General features: G+C 38.2%; 3 protein-coding genes and 1 non-coding gene across 4 annotated transcripts; 2 read left to right on the top strand and 2 right to left on the bottom strand.

The window, feature by feature from the left end:
* Positions 1-142: 142 nt before the first annotated feature.
* LOC136261737 (V-type proton ATPase subunit E 1-like) lies at positions 143-5,610 on the bottom strand. Its single transcript, XM_066055785.1, has 9 exons — positions 5,452-5,610; positions 5,241-5,306; positions 1,566-1,675; positions 1,446-1,512; positions 1,268-1,357; positions 987-1,055; positions 843-934; positions 345-432; positions 143-291 (listed from the first exon to the last, which is right to left on the bottom strand). Exons 1-9 carry the CDS (start codon positions 5,479-5,481, stop codon positions 229-231), a joined length of 675 nt encoding a protein of 224 aa, XP_065911857.1. The 5' UTR covers positions 5,482-5,610; the 3' UTR covers positions 143-228.
* Positions 496-569, top strand: Trnat-agu (transfer RNA threonine (anticodon AGU)). Its single transcript has one exon. It is a non-coding gene; the product is annotated as a tRNA-Thr (tRNA).
* Positions 5,611-5,929: 319 nt separating the features above from the next.
* Positions 5,930-14,626, bottom strand: LOC136261735 (GDP-L-fucose synthase-like). Its single transcript, XM_066055783.1, has 11 exons — positions 14,376-14,626; positions 12,882-12,996; positions 11,126-11,179; positions 10,053-10,127; positions 9,448-9,521; positions 9,019-9,152; positions 8,128-8,192; positions 8,009-8,075; positions 7,554-7,633; positions 6,146-6,245; positions 5,930-6,091 (listed from the first exon to the last, which is right to left on the bottom strand). Exons 1-11 carry the CDS (start codon positions 14,549-14,551, stop codon positions 6,036-6,038), a joined length of 996 nt encoding a protein of 331 aa, XP_065911855.1. The 5' UTR covers positions 14,552-14,626; the 3' UTR covers positions 5,930-6,035.
* LOC136261736 (toll-interacting protein-like) lies at positions 14,626-18,524 on the top strand. Its single transcript, XM_066055784.1, has 7 exons — positions 14,626-14,941; positions 15,025-15,158; positions 15,480-15,528; positions 15,838-15,990; positions 17,330-17,401; positions 17,798-17,950; positions 18,222-18,524. The coding sequence occupies exons 1-7, from the start codon at positions 14,732-14,734 to the stop codon at positions 18,327-18,329; spliced, it is 879 nt and encodes a 292-aa protein (XP_065911856.1). The 5' UTR covers positions 14,626-14,731; the 3' UTR covers positions 18,330-18,524.
* Positions 18,525-18,739: the final 215 nt, after the last annotated feature.

Consider the following 18,739-nt stretch of genomic DNA (forward strand, 5'->3'; position numbering starts at 1 on the left):
AGTTACCCCTATAGTCCAGTCTAAAGTAATTACTCTATACCCGAAGCCTTTATACCAATGCAAATGGTTTCCATGTACACAGCACAATAAACAATATATACCTCCATGGTATGACACAGAAAAGAGGATCAAGTTGTATGTATTTTCCCTTTGTGCTTTGTTGCATCATATTAATGATTGTTGTGTAACAACCAACACAAAAAATTCCTATAAAATATTATTAGTCTCTTAGTCAAGAAACCGACGATTTGGATTTCTTCCACAAAGCATAGTGCGCATTTCAGGAAGCATCTAAAACAAGAATGTAAAAAACAATACAAGAGAGATATATTAATGGCTATTACCTGTCCACCAAGTAATTCTAGTCTGCTTTCCAGTGTATTAGTCACCTTGATTTTGCCTTTCTGGGTGTACAAATCCATTCCCCCAGCGCTAAAAGTACACATTACAAGCAAACAAGTTTATATATCACAAAAATCAGATACTATTTGCAACGGCGCCATGGCTTAGTTGGTTAAAGCGCCTGTCTAGTAAACAGGAGATCCCCGGTTCGAATCCGGGTGGTGCCTTTTTTTTTTTTTTCGATTTTCAAACCTTTTTGGTGCCTACTTTTTTTTTTTACTGAAACTGAAACATATCAAGAAATATTGTTTTGCAGCAACACTCCACTGAATAGCTGAATGAATAGATCCAGAATCTTCCCTAAAGAATGGTACGGCAGTGCAGCACTGCTTTACCTTCCTCAAAAGTTCTTTGATGTGATAAAAAGGAGCATGTAAAAGACTTTGTGATGTGAATTAACAGTTTTACTGCTCTGCTACTATTCATACTTAACAACATACCAGTCATCAGGAAGAAAACTCTCTGTGATCTGTACAGTACACTCTTTTCCTGTAGCCTCCTTGTATGCACTACACGATGACTTAATGATGCTCTATAACACATCATAATACACACAACCTATAATATACATGTATGAATATCACCTGTAATAGTTTCACGTCATCTTTCCTGCAGCTAACTTGTACTTCGGGCTCCAACAATTGACACATTCCCTTAGTAATGGAGACACAGCATAAAACAGTTATAAACTACAGGGAGAAGTGTACTTGTGAGTCAGGTATAAAAACTAGCAGGAGATCATAAGAGAAGGCACATACAACCTTCTTAAGTACTTGAGATGGGGACACGTCAAAGTCACCGGTATACAAGGCCAGCCAAAAAAAATCTGCTAGTCAACGAAACTGTCCATTTACATATAAGTTACCTGTGTGAGAAGCCCCTTCAACATTTCTTTGTATTTGCTCTCATTCTTCCTGATATCTCCCAGCCTTACTCTAGTCTCCTCCATAATACGCTACCACACAACACAACACAACCATTACGACACATACACAGTGACCCTTACAACTGTTCTCTATGCAAACTAGTTTGTTGTTACAAACCTGTATGTGGTCATCTTGTGCCTTTAGTGTAGCAATTCTTGCTTGGTTGAGCAGGTTGGATCGCTGACTATGAAATGTGATCAAAGTGAGATCAACCAAACACACACACACACTACACACATTTTCCGCTGCATCTCAATCTGTTTCTCTTTGCGCTCAAAATATGACATAATCTTTAGTTTCTCCTGCTGGAACAGACGTCCACGCTCAATGTTGAATTCCTCTTCAGCCTACAGTGGTCACAATGGAAGTTGAAGTGAGTGAAGCTCAACCATACATAATACACTACTACAAGTCATAAACAGGCCCAAAGAATCAGACAATAAGACTGGGCATAAGTGTGTCACCACACAATAAACAATGTGATAATGTAGTGTCACCACACTGTAAACAATGTGATGATGTAACTTGTTGATTTGAAAATTGAGCATTCATCAACTGGTCTTGACAAAAAGGTTTTTTTCCTCTAACAATATTGCAGATGGCATAATAAGTGGAATTCCATATTCTATAAACACTAGGAGGTGAACAGTAATAGACCAATCACTACGAATATCGACAATAGAATTTGCACATAAAAAAGTATGATTTATCCATTGTTTGCTGGGGATGTGTGAAGGCTGTGATGACTCATTGAGATGTTTTTACGTAACTTGGGAAAGGGGTTGCCAAAATAGCTCACAATTTAGAGCTTACAACTAATCTACTCCAAACCAACACTGCACTTGTCTGCATCCATTCAATAACCTTATCCCAGCTGCAAGCCATTTGTCCCATTCACATACCATTGTAACATGACCCCACACATAGTGGACTCTCATCCCCACTATCGTTTCCCTTACTTCATCAATGATATCATTGGTGGCTGAATGCAGTGAGTAGGCAAAGAAAGATTAATCATGTGAGGCATCTAAGAATGAGCCGATAAGTTCTCTATGATATTTAGAGATGATGTGGGCAAGGCTACTCACAAACTTAATTACCGGAGGCCACAGACCGAGGTAATTAATTGTAGTCCACATTGTCTGAGGACTCCAAATAGCATAGAAACTGATGTCGGCTTGTTCTAAGTGATTTAGAAAATTTTCCTGAACCAAGTAAGTCAAGAAAGAGTGAAAGTGTCACCACACAGTACACAATCAGTGTAATGTGTATTAGCATACACAGTATAACCAGTGTGACTGTGTATGCTAGCATTGGGATTTATTCTTAAGGTTACAGTATACTGGATGTCCAATAACACACATTCTCCACAAACTACAGTTCTATCACACAGACCCTAACTGTTACACACTAAACTTAGATTGGAATTGAAAGAACAAGGTGGCCTCTATTTGCAGTTATAAGTGGGGTTGTTATTTGCTTGAGTTACACTGCAAGATATTTGTGTCTTCAAGTTAAGCATTTGGCAATAAAGGGACTTTGCATTTAGTTACTATCGTAACACAGCAGAGCTATTAACCACTAAAAATTTAAAAGACATTCTCGAAGTTGTGAAACATCAGTACACTAATTACTACAGCAACAGAAGCCATTTCTTTACACAACTAGTTACTATGCCTATGTATACTGCACAATCTAGCACTAATACAGAGGTCTAACTCACTAGTATACTAGAAAAACTGATGCAGAAGTGCTCCACTCACCATTTAGTATACCATAATAAAACCATAAATTATCTTTGCCGAGAAAAATTTGTGTGTGATAAGAACTATTTATTGTTTTATATTGCACGTATGTATGTATGTATCCATCCATAATGCGGGTGATGTCATGTGAGTGTGCATGCAATAGTCCCGCCCTCTTTTAAAATGAAGAGTTGTTGCTAGAAGTTGTAGCTGGCTAAGAACAGAGTTGTCAGAAACCCTGAGGTGTTACATTTGGGGGCTTGTCCGGGGAGAACAGCCGAGAGATAACAGAGAAGAAAACGACGGCATTCGTGCAATAGCCCATTTGAAGTTGGAGGTTGGGCTAACAGCTGATAGCTACTTGTAACCACAAGTGGAAACTCTGTTGTACTGTGGGGAAGACGTGATAACATGAAGAATGGCCTTGCTGAGTGAACTAGAGGAGGTGGGACAACTGGATCAGAACTGGACGAATTGCATCAACTTCTTCATGAGAGCCAGGAGAGAGAGAGTTTGGCTGTGGAGGAAGTTGAGACGGCGAGAACTAAAGTTGATAGCCTGAGAGAGGAGGTGAAACGACTAAAGGGGGAAGCACTGGAATCGTCAGCAGTGGAGCAGGAGTATGTCCGGGCTAAGCTCGAGCTGGAGGTTGAAAAGGCAGTGCTGCAAGAGAAACAAAGGTGGCAGGAAACTGAAGATAAACTACTGAAAGAATTGGCCAAAGTTACGGAACAACTGAGTAATAGTGATGGAGTAATGGCTTTACGTAGATCAGTGAATAGCACATCGATATCACAGTGAGGATGCTTAATCTTAAGAGGGGGGAATGTGATAATAACTATTTATTGTTTTCTATTGCGCGTATGTATGTATGTATGTGTGTATCCGTAATGCGGGCGATGTCATGTGCATGCGATAGTCCTGCCCTCTTTTAAAATAAAGAGTTGTTGCTAACGCGAAGTAGAAGTGGTAGCTACTACAGCGGAGTCGTCAGTAACCCCGAGGTGTTACATGCACGAATGACACAAATCCTTATAAACAAAGCTCTTTCACTATTATGTTCACTTCTATGAATCTCTACTTTACTACTACTCACTTAACAACAGCAAATTGCTTCTTGTTACAAAGCCACGCGCTGTAACATGCAGCATGGCAGAGACATTTCATCTCCATAACAACCATTTTCAGTCGGCCATATTGTTGTGCATATTTGTCAAATTTGTACACCCGGGGTCTACAGAGAAAGTTGAAATTACTGCGCACGTTCTGAACACAACAAATGGAAAAAACCATGGTGGATGGACATCAAGGTTAGTATTAACATATATAACAGACAGGCTAACCTGTAAAGCAGCTCAAAAATTCCCCATGCAACACTCGATACAGTTGTACAACAATACGGCTGACATATGGTATAATAATCAAGGAATTATGGTGCCTATTTTTGTTACTATGGAAATGGAATATCTCTATTTATTACATAAATGTAATCACGTGATGCAATAAAATGAATTTTTGTGCTAACATTATGGCTTCTTTCTGTATGGTTTCTAATTAGGCTGAATTAGCTGAGTTTCCTGTATACCATAACCAAGTTGATCGTTTCTGTACCAGTGTGAATAGTCTGGTGCAACCACCCCTTCAATTAGAATCATAATTCCTAACTGAAGGGGTAGCCACACCAGACTATGGCGTGACATTCATAACAGTACGTGACAATAGTGACAGTATCAAGTAGTTACTATGCCGCACTACAATGACGTTTGTCTTGTCCAGAAAGTAAGCTATTAAGAAGCAAAGTGTAAGTAGTAGCGAGATCTATCCCTTGACTTTATTGTGTCAGAGCCACACCGTGACATTGGTGTATTGAACAACTATATCTAAATGCTAATGATGCTTCTTGTCTTTTCCAGAAAGTAAGTTAACAGTAAGGACAATTTATTTTTGGCTTTGCTGATTTTCGTTTGGTAACTAACCACCGGCAAGACCACAGGTTGCTAGCTTAGTAAACCTGCCACAGGTTTCTATTGGATTTAGTAACTCAGACAACAAATGAAAATATTATGTAAAATTTTCTAAATTCTGGAATCCACCTGTCTTCATTGCCACCTTGTGGTGAGAAACCAATTAATGTGGTCTAAACATAATGAGATACATGAGTGTGTACCTTAGCAAGGATTTCTTCTGCCTTTTCTTGAGCTTCCTTCTCAATGAAGCTTTTCATATGTTCAATCTACGAACATTAGAACAAACACTAGTTACTGCACATATTATTTGTGGACAATAATTGCTTATGAAACACATTTTTGGTGCAATTCTAATAAATGCCCATCACATTGCATTTTTATGTAGAAATAGAATATTACGCTACAGATTACCTGTTTGTCTACTTCTTGATCAGTTAACATCTTGCCGTTGGTCTTGCGTACTCACAACTTGGTAAATGAAGAAAAGGTTAGTCTACTTAATAGCGCCTCTTCAGACGATTAATTTTATTTGTGCGCATGCAAGTAATGACGTCAACTGACGCGTCACGCGAGCAACGCGTTTCACATTCAACTCTTACACCCGTCTTAGAATGCTCCCAAGAACACTAGTACGTGTTTACAGGCCACTTACCTGTAAAACACCTATAAGAAATGCCACAACTGGGCAACAGCTACTACCATCAAATCAAAATGTTAGTAGTTATGGCTATATAGCAGCAATAACATTTTGATTTAATGTTGTTTCTACACACATCAGAAACCAGCTCTGCCAGGACTTGTCGTTGCCATTGGATTGGCACTATCAATGTTTGGACCAGCGGCTCTATTTCTGAAGAACCTTCCCAAACCAACATCCAAGTGACACAACTACCTTGAACACTGCAACTGACAACATGTGTTTTGTTTGAAATATACATTATGTCATACATGTGTCAAATAAATCACTATACAAAGGACCCTAATATCTACTGTCATTACTTTCTAGCAATTTCAAAGTTGTCAACGAACCAATCCACACTCTCCTGAATGGCTGCAGACACAAATAGCATATCAATAGCCAACAACCTATAGACTTAATCCTTACCTTGTTTGATTGGAGTGAATTGAAAATCAGGCAAATATTTTTTCAGTTTAGCATTGCTTGCAGTTTTCTTGTACTGTCCATCTGACTTGCTTGTGTCGTGCTATTGAAGTGAACATGTATAAAAATAATAATAGAAAATTTAAGTACTCTCTAGTCCTAAAACTCGAGCACTTTCCCACAACCATTGAATGTTCTATTAGAGTATTTTATGTCACTACTTTGCACTTGAAAAGTCATCTTGTCCTCAGTGTCAACATCACATTGAGGTCATGGGAGAACGGAATTTGAGGATTTAATGTTGTCTATTATTGGACCCTTTTGTGGTGGATTTTGAAGGTACTTAGACCCTTTTCACGTGTACTAGACTCTTTTCATGCTTATTACGTGCACCTGCACTGGTGGCGCTGGCAAGGCATCGCCACCTGAAAGTTAATTTAAACAGCTACAGGTGGAGTGGTGGCAGGGGCGGCACCACTGGCCCAGTTGATCACCCTGACCACTTTTTGTAAAGATCAAGATACTCTAATAGAGTAGTCAGATATTCTAATAGAGCAATCAACTACCTTCTTTCTTGGATGCTACTGCTGTTGTGATTATTGGTTAAATATACCTCCAGATACATTCTTAAACTTGATATTTTTCCTGGTGGAGACCCTCCTAGGTGTAGCATTTTACACATGTTGTGCGTACTCTGTGCACTTTGTCCTACAATGTACCCACTGTACAACAAATACATAATGCCAACTTGACCACTTCAAAATTCATTGTTCCGGCCCTGAGTGATGGTACTAATTAACACTACATTTCTATTACAAGCAGCTGTGAACGGTGTTAAGGTACAACAACTACACAAAGGGTCTAAAGTTAGACTTCAGACCACAGGGGCCTAAGTCATTTAGTAACCCTGGTAGCACCTTCGCTTCACTCAGGCGCCATGACACAGGACCATCAGCTTACTAAATTACTCAGACCCCTATGATCTGAAGTGTAACTATTACTTATGTCTCAGCCTTAGGATGCTGCATGACCCATGAAGGCAAGATGGGCTCCCAACAACACACCGCCATATTAGAACACCAGGTGTTTAACCTGTGCATCATCTACGATTTTGTATAGCTATCGTGGTATTTACTTATTCTCCACTAGTGAAATTTTTTAATCCATTAAAAGGATGTGTCAGTTGGGCATGTAAAACAACTAATCAAGTTGACATAGCCTTAAAGGTGAATGGTATATACACTACATACAGAGTGTAAGCAAAACCCCTCTATTCTGTACATGCTGAAGTGTCTTTAGTGAGTTATGTATGGACAAACGAGACCATGGATTTGTGTATCAAGCGTCCACACTGATCTCCACTGTAAGTGAATTACATCTTCCATGTCACAAGTAACAGTTCAATACTTACCACTACTTCTCCCTTGAAGTCCATAGCTTCAGCAATCATCCTTGCCACTTCTTTTATGGATACTTCATCTTCCTCACCAACTGGTATACAAATTATACAGTATAATCTGACACTCTGAATAATTGATACTGTATTTTAAAGGATAGTTTCTATATAATGTATGGAAAAAAGCTTTAAAACTAATAAGATCGTTTAATGATCATATCTCAAGCCACAAGGTCATACTACCCCTATATATTCAGTAAAACACCTAATAAAGCAGTCACCCTATGACAACAGTCAAGCAAATATTATTGATGCTCTGATAAAATGCCTAAACCACAATTTCAGAGAGTCAAGGGGGCAGGGCCATTCCTATGAACTCCTTAGATTGGCATGCTGTGACAACATGCTACACTAAGGTATGCCTTCCCTTTAAACAAATATCTAGATAGGCCCTGGAATCACTATAGCACCTGATAGAATGATGGGGTCAATTTCTTCATAATTTCTTAAAGTCCAAATGAGTAGCTTTCCAAGATCCTGAAATAGTTTAAAAGAATAGCTACTAGTTCTAACAATAATTTACCCTCACTTTAGAATAAAGAAATTGCCGAAGAGCATTTCCAGTCCCCAGCACTGTCAGTGGCTCACCATTCTCTGTAAACAACATATTATGACATATATCAGAGCAATCATACAGTATATCTCCACCAACATGGTATAGTAAAGCAGATGATTAAAGTTGGACACTTTGAATCTCCGTTTCTTTCTCCACGACTGCATAAGAGTTGGTAGTACATTCTACAGTATCGAAGTCCTCAGTTCCTGCAGTGATTGGATTGATTGCAGAGGCACTTCTCGCATTGTTCTTTTGTTTATAAAAATGTACAACGAGTAGAAAATACTTGAAATTGAAGTACAATGGCCACTACACTTCTCATAATTGATAGTTGAGGAGCATGTTTAATCCCAATTTTAGGTATTGATTTCAGAGGAACTTCTCATGTAGTTCTTCATTTTTAATGCTGCATATATGAAAGAAACAAGGGAGTCTACACCTGCAGCTATACTAGTGGACACTACTACGGTCATGGCTGTATATAGGAATTAAATGCGCACTAGTTGTACATAAGCTCCCTTGCTTGTTTCATAGCCTTTTGTTTCTATGATCCCTACTCAAACATAAAATTTCTAATTATACAGTGGAAGGACACCACTACTGAGTTGTGGACAACCCCTGCATAAGGACATCCATATTTGTTACGTATTTACATAAGTTAACAGATAAACTAAAGAAAACCTCTTTAAGCATAAATTCCTCCTTCTTAGACACTTTACCATTTTCAAAATCAAATTAAACAATCTTACTACATTGGCTAGTTATTACGTTATGGTGGGAAGCCTCTGCTATCATTACACATGTTGGTATTTGCCAAATAAGACACACATTAAAACTTTTACAGTACTTGATGACATCACTCACTCTTGGCGAGGTAACACTTGTGGATAAGTCCTGGGATCACATGACTGTCATTCAAATCATAGTTGTCATGGGGACCAAATATATTGGTGGGGATGACACTGGTAAAGTGACATCCATACTGTTCATGATATGCCCTGCAGCAGTACATAAAAGACTCATTGAACTGCCACAAACAATATACAAGCGTCACACTGTATGTTTTGTTTTTGATAGACTGCATGGAACATATATAGTATAGCAGCAATTATATAGAGGCTTTGGTAACTCTTCATGATGTCATACATGACTTGTCACAGCTCATACTTCCTGTAAATTTAACAAGAAATATGAGAGAACTGGTATTTTTACAGTTCCGGTATGCTTCCTATTCAAACACACACAAAAAAGTGTCATCATTAAATCATTGGTTGTGTTACACATGTAACTGACTTGTTCTGAATATCAATGAGTCTCTTTGCATAAGCATAACCAAAGTTAGAGTCATGTGGAGGACCATTGTGGATCTACAACACAACACATGACATGAGTACTATTACACTGTAACATTGTGTGTGCGTGCGTGCGTGCGTGTGTGTGTGTGGAGAGAGAGCACTGGCCTGGTAATCGAAAGGTTCAAGATTTGATGCCTAGTTATGCCCAGTTGCTGTTTTCTTGAGCAAGAAACTCACTCATGGTTACCAGTTGTCAACTGAGGAAGCAGCCCACCCAGCTGTAACAATGATGGGTACCTGGTGTTAGCTACGGAAGCAATGTCCATGCCTACATGACGGGTGAAGGGATCTTGGGTGCCCACACCTTCACCTGTGAGACATGGTACAACTCCAGCTGGTTACTAGTCCTACCCTTGCCTGCACTGACTTACAGCACCCAAGTATAGCACAGGTGTGCTGGTTTACTGGGTAGGCATGACCATGCTAGTGATAGCTAAATGCTTTGCTTTGTGTGTGAGTGTACGTGTGTGTGTTTGTCACGAGTGCAATGTGCATAAACATACAACACAAATGCATAGCGCACCACCCAGGACAAACACTCACCATGGTCTCATCGATGGGATAAGTAGTCTTGTCAGGAAATATACAAGTTGAGAGACAAGAGATGCACTTCTTCACCTAACAAGGCAACACACACACAGAGAAGTCAATACAATACGAGAAGCAAATTTAGTCTTTACTGTAGTTTAGTACATATACAGCTGTACAGGTAGAAGAACTTCAAAGATTTATAACTCATCAACTAGCTATAGTTATGGCCCTATTAATGAGGTTTCTGTTTACTATGGTCACATTATGGTGATACACACACACACACAACACACAACACACACACACACACACACACACACACACACACACACACACACACACACACACACACACACACACACACACACACACACACACACACACACACACACACACACACACACACACACACACACACACACACACACACACACAGGGGAGTCAATAAATAAAACTCACACAAATTCTTATGGGTATAAATTGGTTCTGCCTACAACAGCCATGAAGATGAACTGTCTAGACCTGAAGGAAACTTGGTGCTAAACCTTGTAATAACACTCTAGTTAGGTCATCATAAAATGGTATTCATTTGGTGAGTAAAGTTTCCTGCACAGTGAAAAAAAAACACTCTTAACAAACTCCCTCTGATTAAAGGACTGACAAAATGGAAAATAACTTCCACAATAAGTCCCTGGCTCCCTACATTTCACCTCAGAAAGTGAAAACCCTTGACTTTCACATTTTCATGAGCTGGACAAAATCATGCAAATTGTTGCTGCAAGCAGCAAAAAAATTTATACAAGTAATTCTGCAAACTGTGAATATTTCCAGGTTTACAGCATTACAGAAACCTAAAAAGTCTTGTCCCAAAGCATCCATTATTAAGAGGTTCCACTTCATTTACCAGTTTTAACACTGCACGTGTCACAGTTCACAGGATCTATTTTATGGTCCATTTATCAGATGTTCACTATTAGCAACTAGTAGCACAAGAATTTCTCATCTTTGAAACGTTGGTACTACAACACACAATATTACATGCTACAACAACAACAAAAACAACAACAACATTGAACAACCAATACCTTGTACTCGTAACAACACTGGAGTACACAGTCATTGATCTGAAGGTTCTTTCTCTACAGAACACAACAAACACAAATTATGATAATACTGATACAGGATTACCACAAATATGTGTTAGTATGAGGTACAATGTTGAAGGTTATTGTTTCATAGTGACAAACAGCACACAATTTGTGTCACTAAACTACAAGCAACATGGCAACTCCTACAACAACAATTTTCTGAATTATATCCATAAGAGAAATTCCCAGATTTAAAAGACAAGAACTATACCAGCAAAGACAACTCAAGTGCTTTGTTGGTTAAAGCTCTTGTTAGGAAATAGACAGATCAATGATGATAGCAATGAATTATAAGTTGTAAACAGACAAGGAAAAATTAGAAAAGTGAACTCAAAACTCCTAATACCAACAGTTCATAAACTCTTGCTAATACTCATTGTATTTGTTTGTTTACTTGTTTGCAACATTCTAATGATTGGTGAACTAGCGCATACCACACAGATCACAAATTTACTTTTCCATCTGAATGTGTGCTCCAACCATCAATTACTCAAAACAAGGCGGCCATTATGCTTCATTTTCAGCAGGAGCTTATGAGCCACTGAAAGCGGCTCATAAGCTCCTGATAATAGCAAATGACAAAGCTGATACTTGTTTTTTTATGCATCACTATTGTCAGAGAAATATCTTCATATTTCGCATATATTATCAAGTCACTTTTCACTATTATAATGTGTTTCTTATATCACAATATAGCTTTTTACTCTATCACGATTATCACTATCATGATTATTGCAATATTTGATATAATTATTGTGGCAGTACTAAAAAGGTGATACCAGAATGTTTGCTATGATAACATGAGCCATTTCTTGAATGACAAAAAGAATAAAGGAAGTTTGTTGGATGGTGCTTTGCTCGTTAGAAACAATTACATAAGTAGATGATAACTGTGAATGCCCAAGTGTTAAAATGACCAAAGATCTGATAAACTCAGCCTTGTAGATAAAAGTGGGTCATTTGAGCTAAAATACAGCACTGTGGGTTTACTGTTCACTTGAACACTGTTTACCACATATCACATTACTAATTAATGCAGTACACAATATGCAAAACAGAATATGCACTATGGAATGTTCAGAGGGACAAAAAGTCCACAGCAGTATAGGAGTCTATTACTGGTGACACTACAAATCACTTGCAGTGTGATGATGTCACTTCAGAATTTACCTGGAAATGAAATTACCATCAATAGAAAATGTGACCATGCACTCCTAATAAGGAGTTATGTCTTTCCAGCGTAAATGGAGCAATTTGTTTAAGTACAGGTTATTACACAACTTATCCATAAATGGAATTAAGTATGTGTTTCAATCCGTCGTAAGATTAGGAGCCAAATGTCGTTACCCAGCAACAAATGATACAGAACACAGTGGGATAGTTATCTGTTAAACGTTACAATAGTGAAAAACAATCAACAAAGCCATACAAATTATGGTGTCTTCCTACCCTTGACTTTACCTAGATGTCAGTTTTTTTGTGTGCATATCATATGTTGTACACCTGCAGCGTAGTAAATGTTGGAAACAGCAAACATTAGCGAGGGAAACAAATTCAGTTAAAGCATTATTAGATGTGATATGTATACTAATTGACAGTAAGAGTAGAAAATACGTACAGTACTAGGTTGAGTGTGAACATCAACCATGTTGCACGCATACATGCACATGCACACTTGCTGAATTACACTCACCAGGAAATCCAGTTTATATTTCATGTTCTTGAACAGTCCACCGACCATGGCAGCCAGATGAATGACATGCGTTGGTTTATGCTTCTCAAACAATACCCTTGTAGCTGCCATGTCACTATATGGGTGCACACAGATGGGATTGTCAATATTCAAGTACTGTGTCAATACACCTTCAGTGTTCATCGTTTCCTTAGCTAGCAAGAGTTCATGCATAATTTACATATTTATGGTGTAAGTGGAATGGATGAAGCATACAATATATGTGAGGGGAAATTTTTGTCAATTTACAGGAAATTGGTGGTTATATGGTTTGCTATATCTCACCAGAGACCTGCAAAGAAGGTAGTAAAGCCTGGGAGTCAGATATTCTTTACACACTGAAATTCTGATGAATGCCCTGACCAGGTTAATGACTTGATCCACTGAATACTTGCCAAACAATGCCAAACAATATTCACACCAACATATTAGAATACACTAACTACTTGCTTGATCGCTCTCTTTAGAGAGTGAATTGAGGACACTAATAATATGGCCCTCTATAAAGAAGAGGCCTTGTTAATGATGTCCACCTAGCTACATTTGGGACTTACTTGATATGGCCACTATGATGTGTTGAATACCACATAGTCACAGGTATGACTTTGACATGGTCACCATAAAGTGGTGGTCTTGTTAATGAGATCATGAAGTGGTGTTTGGCACTATGTCTCTCAGTACCTACCTGATATGGCCATTATAATGAGGTCATGAAGTATACCTTGCTATGTTTGGAATTACTATATAAACGAGACCACTGTCTGTATCAACATCGCATCCATGAATATTTATCATGCCAATTGGTTGGTTTCAATCAGTACCAATAGACGCTTGGTGGTTTTAACAATGTCTTGTGCCATATGTACCTTTCAAAAGTTTTAAAAAAATGTATACCTTTAAGCTAAACCTCATCACAAATAAACTCTTAGGACAATTGTAAAAAATGCTTCATAATTATTGGTCCTAACAACACCACAATTCCTATATTACAAAATGGTTTGTAAAGCTAGTACTTGCGTAGCCAAACTACTTGTGTGAGTGGGGAGTCTAAGATTATAGCTATCAATCCTTACTGTCATTCTTTTTGTTGTTAGCACTCCGAACTCTATTCCGTATTCTTTATCGAATCGTCCTGTATTTCTCTCTGCACCTTGTCATCTTGTTAATAGCTATTTGTATGTGGTTTATCTGTCATTGTAAACTTGTGTATATTCATGTACCTTGTTTAGGGAGCACAGATATATGCTTGTGTGCAGATAGTCTAATTAAATTTTAAGTACACGTCTATAATTACATTTTCCAATAGTTGGTTGTGTCATTACCAGACTTTAGTACCTACTGCCCAGGCAGTACAAATTGCGCGTGTTTGGGAAATACGCGCATGCACCCAATTTGGTGTTTTAAAGAAAACACATTCTTTAGCAACCCATTACTTCCATAACACTCCATACAAACCTCAGGTCTCCATCAGCTGAAGTAAGAAATATCCACCGCTCTTTATCCGACGGTACTCTTTCCACTTCAACTTTTAGTCCCATACCCACCAGACCTCTACCTCCGGTGACCATTATCACCATCTCCTCGCTGTGATCATCTGATTTAAACTTTTTGGCTGATAATTCTTCCATCATAGAAACCTAGATAGAAACGTTAAGCCTGATAAGTTACCAGCGCTTACGAAGTTGTGCTTTTTTATTAGCGCACCATTACTGAGGTCTATATAAGCGCGCAATTCCTCAAGAAACAGCGTACCGGGGTAGTAACCGTGTAACTTCAACTTCAAGTCGTGGAGCAAAGCGTTTGTGTAAACTATGGAAAGCAGAGTTGAAAATCTTCGAAAGAGGGCATTCCTTGGCGCCATTCCTGATGACTTTCTTCGCGTACCTCCACCTAGCGAAGAACCTCGCCTTCACCCCATAAGTTATCCTGGCGGACCAGCTGTTGCCCCCCAGCCACTTCCTTACGCGTACCGGTCTGGATACGAGAACATCGCCGGTCGACTGACAGTGACTGTGAACCAGGTATACATGCTCTGCTGAATGCTTATTCAGTGACCTGTATTCTGTAAAACTGAGATGCTGTGTAATATTACTACTGTACACAGGGTAAACTGGTGAGGAACTATGGCCTGACAAGGATGGACCCTTACTGTAGAATTAGAATTGGCCACGCTGTTTATGAAACACCGACAGCTGTGAATGGAGCAAAAAATCCACGATGGAACAAGAATCTAGTTTGGTAAGTCATTACAATACTTCAAGTACAGGGACAGACCAACTAAACTTAGCTTGATAGTTTCAACACAAATGTATAGTGCAAAAATGAAAAGGCATTTGGTGAAACCTTTCTTTATTTTTGTGCCAAAGCCACTCATTTGTCAGCTTAGCTGTGTATTACTTGGCATGCTTGTCATCCATGAGAATGTTAAAGTGTTAAGTGTTACTTAGAGAACTTAGTGTGAAATTCCTAATACTTTAGTGGCTGGGTGTAAATAGAAAATTTCCTGTGAGTTGTTTTCCTTGAAATGTAAAATTAATGTTATTTCTTGTACCTATACAGCCAGCTACCCAGGGGGGTCAACTCAATGTACATTGAAGTGTTTAATGAGGTCAGCAATGAGGTCATTGTGTGTCACATGACTCCTTTAGTGTATGAATTGGTATATATGGTCATTTAGTGTATTTCCATGTTTCTGTTTGTTATGTCACTAAAACCCTATAGTAGAGCCATGTTTACGTGTTGTCAAAGTGTGTTGTCAAAGTGTGTTGGGGTTGATGTTATGGTTGTGTGTGTATTTGGTTGTGGTGAGGTGTGGGTTAATCAATGGTGTCTTGTATTAAGTATAGTTAATGTGTTTCATTGAGTGTTAAGAGACATTCATCCACCTGATATCACAATGATGTAATGTTATTTGTAGAGGGTGGTTGCAGTGGATGATAGGATAGCTTGGGCTCACTATGAGTTCACTGAGGAGTTAATGAATGGGGACACTGTTGAAGAGTGGATCACGCTAAGTGGGAGACAAGGCGATGACAAAGAAGGTGTACTCAACGTTATTCTATCATTTTCGGTAAGCTTACTAAATGTTTATTACTACCATTCTAGCTGCATTTAAAATAATCGTGTCCAGTCTTTTTTTTAATCATCACCGACTAGTTAAACATTTTAGTGGCTTCCTATTCAACTGGTAGCTCACAGTTTATGGTGTAAACACATATTTTGTCTGTTCATTAGCCATTTCTATCCCTTTGTGTATGTACTATTCTCTAATTCACTGTAGAATTAATTGTCTGTAATAACTATCTGCCTTTTCCAATAGTGATATGGCTTCACAACAACAGGGGAACCATTCCAAATATACATAGATGTCTTAGAAAGTTAGGAAGCTACAGTAGGGGTCCCCATGCAAGCTAGTGCATAGTTATGAAAGTGTTAGATAGTGGCCTAGCTTTTGCAAGATTTGTATCTTGAAAATTGTGTATGCACTTTGTGCAAGATGTTTTGTTAGTGTGATTTTAAAAAAAGCATTGAAATGCTGCATGTCACTTTCAAATGAAATTATTTTGCTAGACAACATCTTGATCTAATTATCAGTCAGTTATTGGGCAAGGAGGTTGAACATGTCTTAATGAGTACATAATATTTCGTGTGAGCCTCAATATAGCACAATGAAGAATACATAATATTTATTTATTATGAACTGTCAAGGGCACAGGGTAAACGAGAAGACAGCAGGGTTGTTCATTAGATATAGATGTTTAGATTACATCACAACATGTAGCGTACTGTTTTGTGATAGTATAATTATTACATTTTGGGTAAGAATTTTATTCACTGTTTTGTGCTTGTAACATACTGTGTATCCTCCTAAACAGAGCAATGTTGCTGTGGTATGTTATACTCTTATATAAAAATAAGATTTTAAAAACAGAACTTATTTTAGCAATTTCTCTGGCTGTTTGGTATACTGATATATATCCCATTTATTTGTAATGATCATATGAAATATGGTTAATCACCATTAAACACGATAACACTAGACACACACACACACACACACACACACACACACACACACACACACACACACACACACACACACACACACACACACACACACACACACACACACACACACACACACACACACACACACACACACAATAGTGCGTGTTAGTAATGGGGTTCTAAATGCTGTGAGTGTGTAATGACGACAGGTAATGATGGAAATTATACCAGTAGTTATAAGTGGTACTTTGCAATTGCTCTTATATGGATATCTGGTACAAAAAAGGATGTAATATTTCTCATCCTGCTTTTATATTCCTCTGGTATTCAGTGTAATATATGCCATTGTTCCTAACGATAATATAATGTGGTTACATGTGTAATGATATACTGTTATATAGTCCTACCCTCCTGCTCAAGCTTATCAAGGTCATGTGATGTCCATGACACCACCAGGCATGCCTGCAGCTCAGGTGAGCAAGCAAAAGTTTTATGTTTATCTGAATTTTGTGTGTAGAATGTTTGGTGGTACGTATGTACAGCTCGTACATGTCTGTACGTACACATGTTTGTGTATTATGATATGTCACAAGTTGAGTAGTCATTTGAATATTGATGAAAAGTTCAAATATGTTAATTGTGTTCGATTCAGATAGATATATCTCAGGTGTATCTTTTACTTCTTGTAAGGTCAATATTTTACATCATAGAAGCTCAGTAATAAAGTCTATAGCATCAGCATCCACAAAAGTGAACAAAATTGAATGACTAATTTGTCAGAAAGATTACCTAAACAGTTATTTACCAAATATTTGTTGAGCTATATTTACATGCATATCAGACAGTTTACTACATCATATCCACTACAGGTTTATCAATATGGTGGATACCCACCACAGTTTAATCCTGCCTTCCAGCCGACAGCAGGTGGACAACAGTTACCTCCAGCACAGTCAACACCACCCACCTCAGGACGTACTGGTCCTACTCCACAGGTGGTCATATCTGATGAAGATGTTAAGGTGAGAGAATGTATACTAATAACTTATAGTGACTTATTTGACAAAATAGTCACCTTACCTTTTCACCTCATAAGGTCATGATGACTGACCCACCGTTTTCATAGATACTGTATTATTTTTGTGTGTGAAAACGTTTGTGAACCGATGTTTGAGTAATATCACCATGACCAAAGTTATAATAAAGGTTACAAATAGAAAATAAATTTGTGGATCTGATTTTGATGTTGTGATTGAAGTGCTTTAGTTTACTGCTTATTTTTCTGTTCATCAGAAACTTGCGGAGATGTTTCCAAACCTTGAGAAGGAGGTGGTACATTCAGTGCTTGAGGCCAATGGCGGCAACGTAGAGTCAAGTATCAACGGCTTACTCAGCATGTAACTATGTATTATTATTATTATTAGTGACTAGACTGGATCACCGCATACATAACACACACACACACACGAAACTCTGTCATGCTACTTGACTGTTTTTAAATCTTGTTACACACAAATATTAATTGAATTTGTATATTATACTCTGAAATGATGTGTAGTAATTAGATACAATTTAGTGGTTGTGACCACAAATTCAGCTTGGTGGTTTCATATTGCCAGGAATAATATACCGTATTGTCCTGAATAGTGGCCCGGGCATTTATTTCTTTTGAGCAACTTTCACCCAGGCCTAGGTGAAAAGCTACTTCAGTAAAATAAATGTGTAGGCAACTTTTTACCCAGGCCACTATTTGAGGCAACACGGTAATAAAGTTTGCTACAATGCATGCCTAAGTGATGAACATGCTGTGT

The sequence above is a fragment of the Dysidea avara genome, chromosome 7 (assembly GCF_963678975.1).
Source record: "Dysidea avara chromosome 7, odDysAvar1.4, whole genome shotgun sequence".
Taxonomy (NCBI): Eukaryota; Metazoa; Porifera; class Demospongiae; order Dictyoceratida; family Dysideidae; genus Dysidea; species Dysidea avara.

Bases quoted from the DNA above. Each gene is read 5' to 3' on its own strand.
- LOC136261737 (XM_066055785.1), bottom strand. From the start codon at position 5,481: ATGTTAACTGATCAAGAAGTAGACAAACAG. The intron at 1,358-1,445 runs GTTTGTAACAAC...GTTGTGTGGTAG, and splicing joins CACAAGATGACCACATACAG to CGTATTATGGAGGAGACTAG. The intron at 1,056-1,267 runs GTAACTTATATG...TCCATTACTAAG, and splicing joins TGAAGGGGCTTCTCACACAG to GGAATGTGTCAATTGTTGGA.
- LOC136261735 (XM_066055783.1), bottom strand. From the start codon at position 14,551: ATGATGGAAGAATTATCAGCCAAAAAGTTTAAATCAGATGATCACAGC. The intron at 12,997-14,375 runs GTTTGTATGGAG...GCACCCATATAG, and splicing joins TCAGCTGATGGAGACCTGAG to TGACATGGCAGCTACAAGGG. The intron at 6,246-7,553 runs GTAAGTATTGAA...TCACTTCAATAG, and splicing joins ACTTCAAGGGAGAAGTAGTG to CACGACACAAGCAAGTCAGA.
- LOC136261736 (XM_066055784.1), top strand. From the start codon at position 14,732: ATGGAAAGCAGAGTTGAAAATCTTCGAAAGAGGGCATTCCTTGGCGCC. The intron at 14,942-15,024 runs GTATACATGCTC...TACTGTACACAG, and splicing joins TGACAGTGACTGTGAACCAG to GGTAAACTGGTGAGGAACTA. The intron at 15,159-15,479 runs GTAAGTCATTAC...GTACCTATACAG, and splicing joins TGGAACAAGAATCTAGTTTG to CCAGCTACCCAGGGGGGTCA.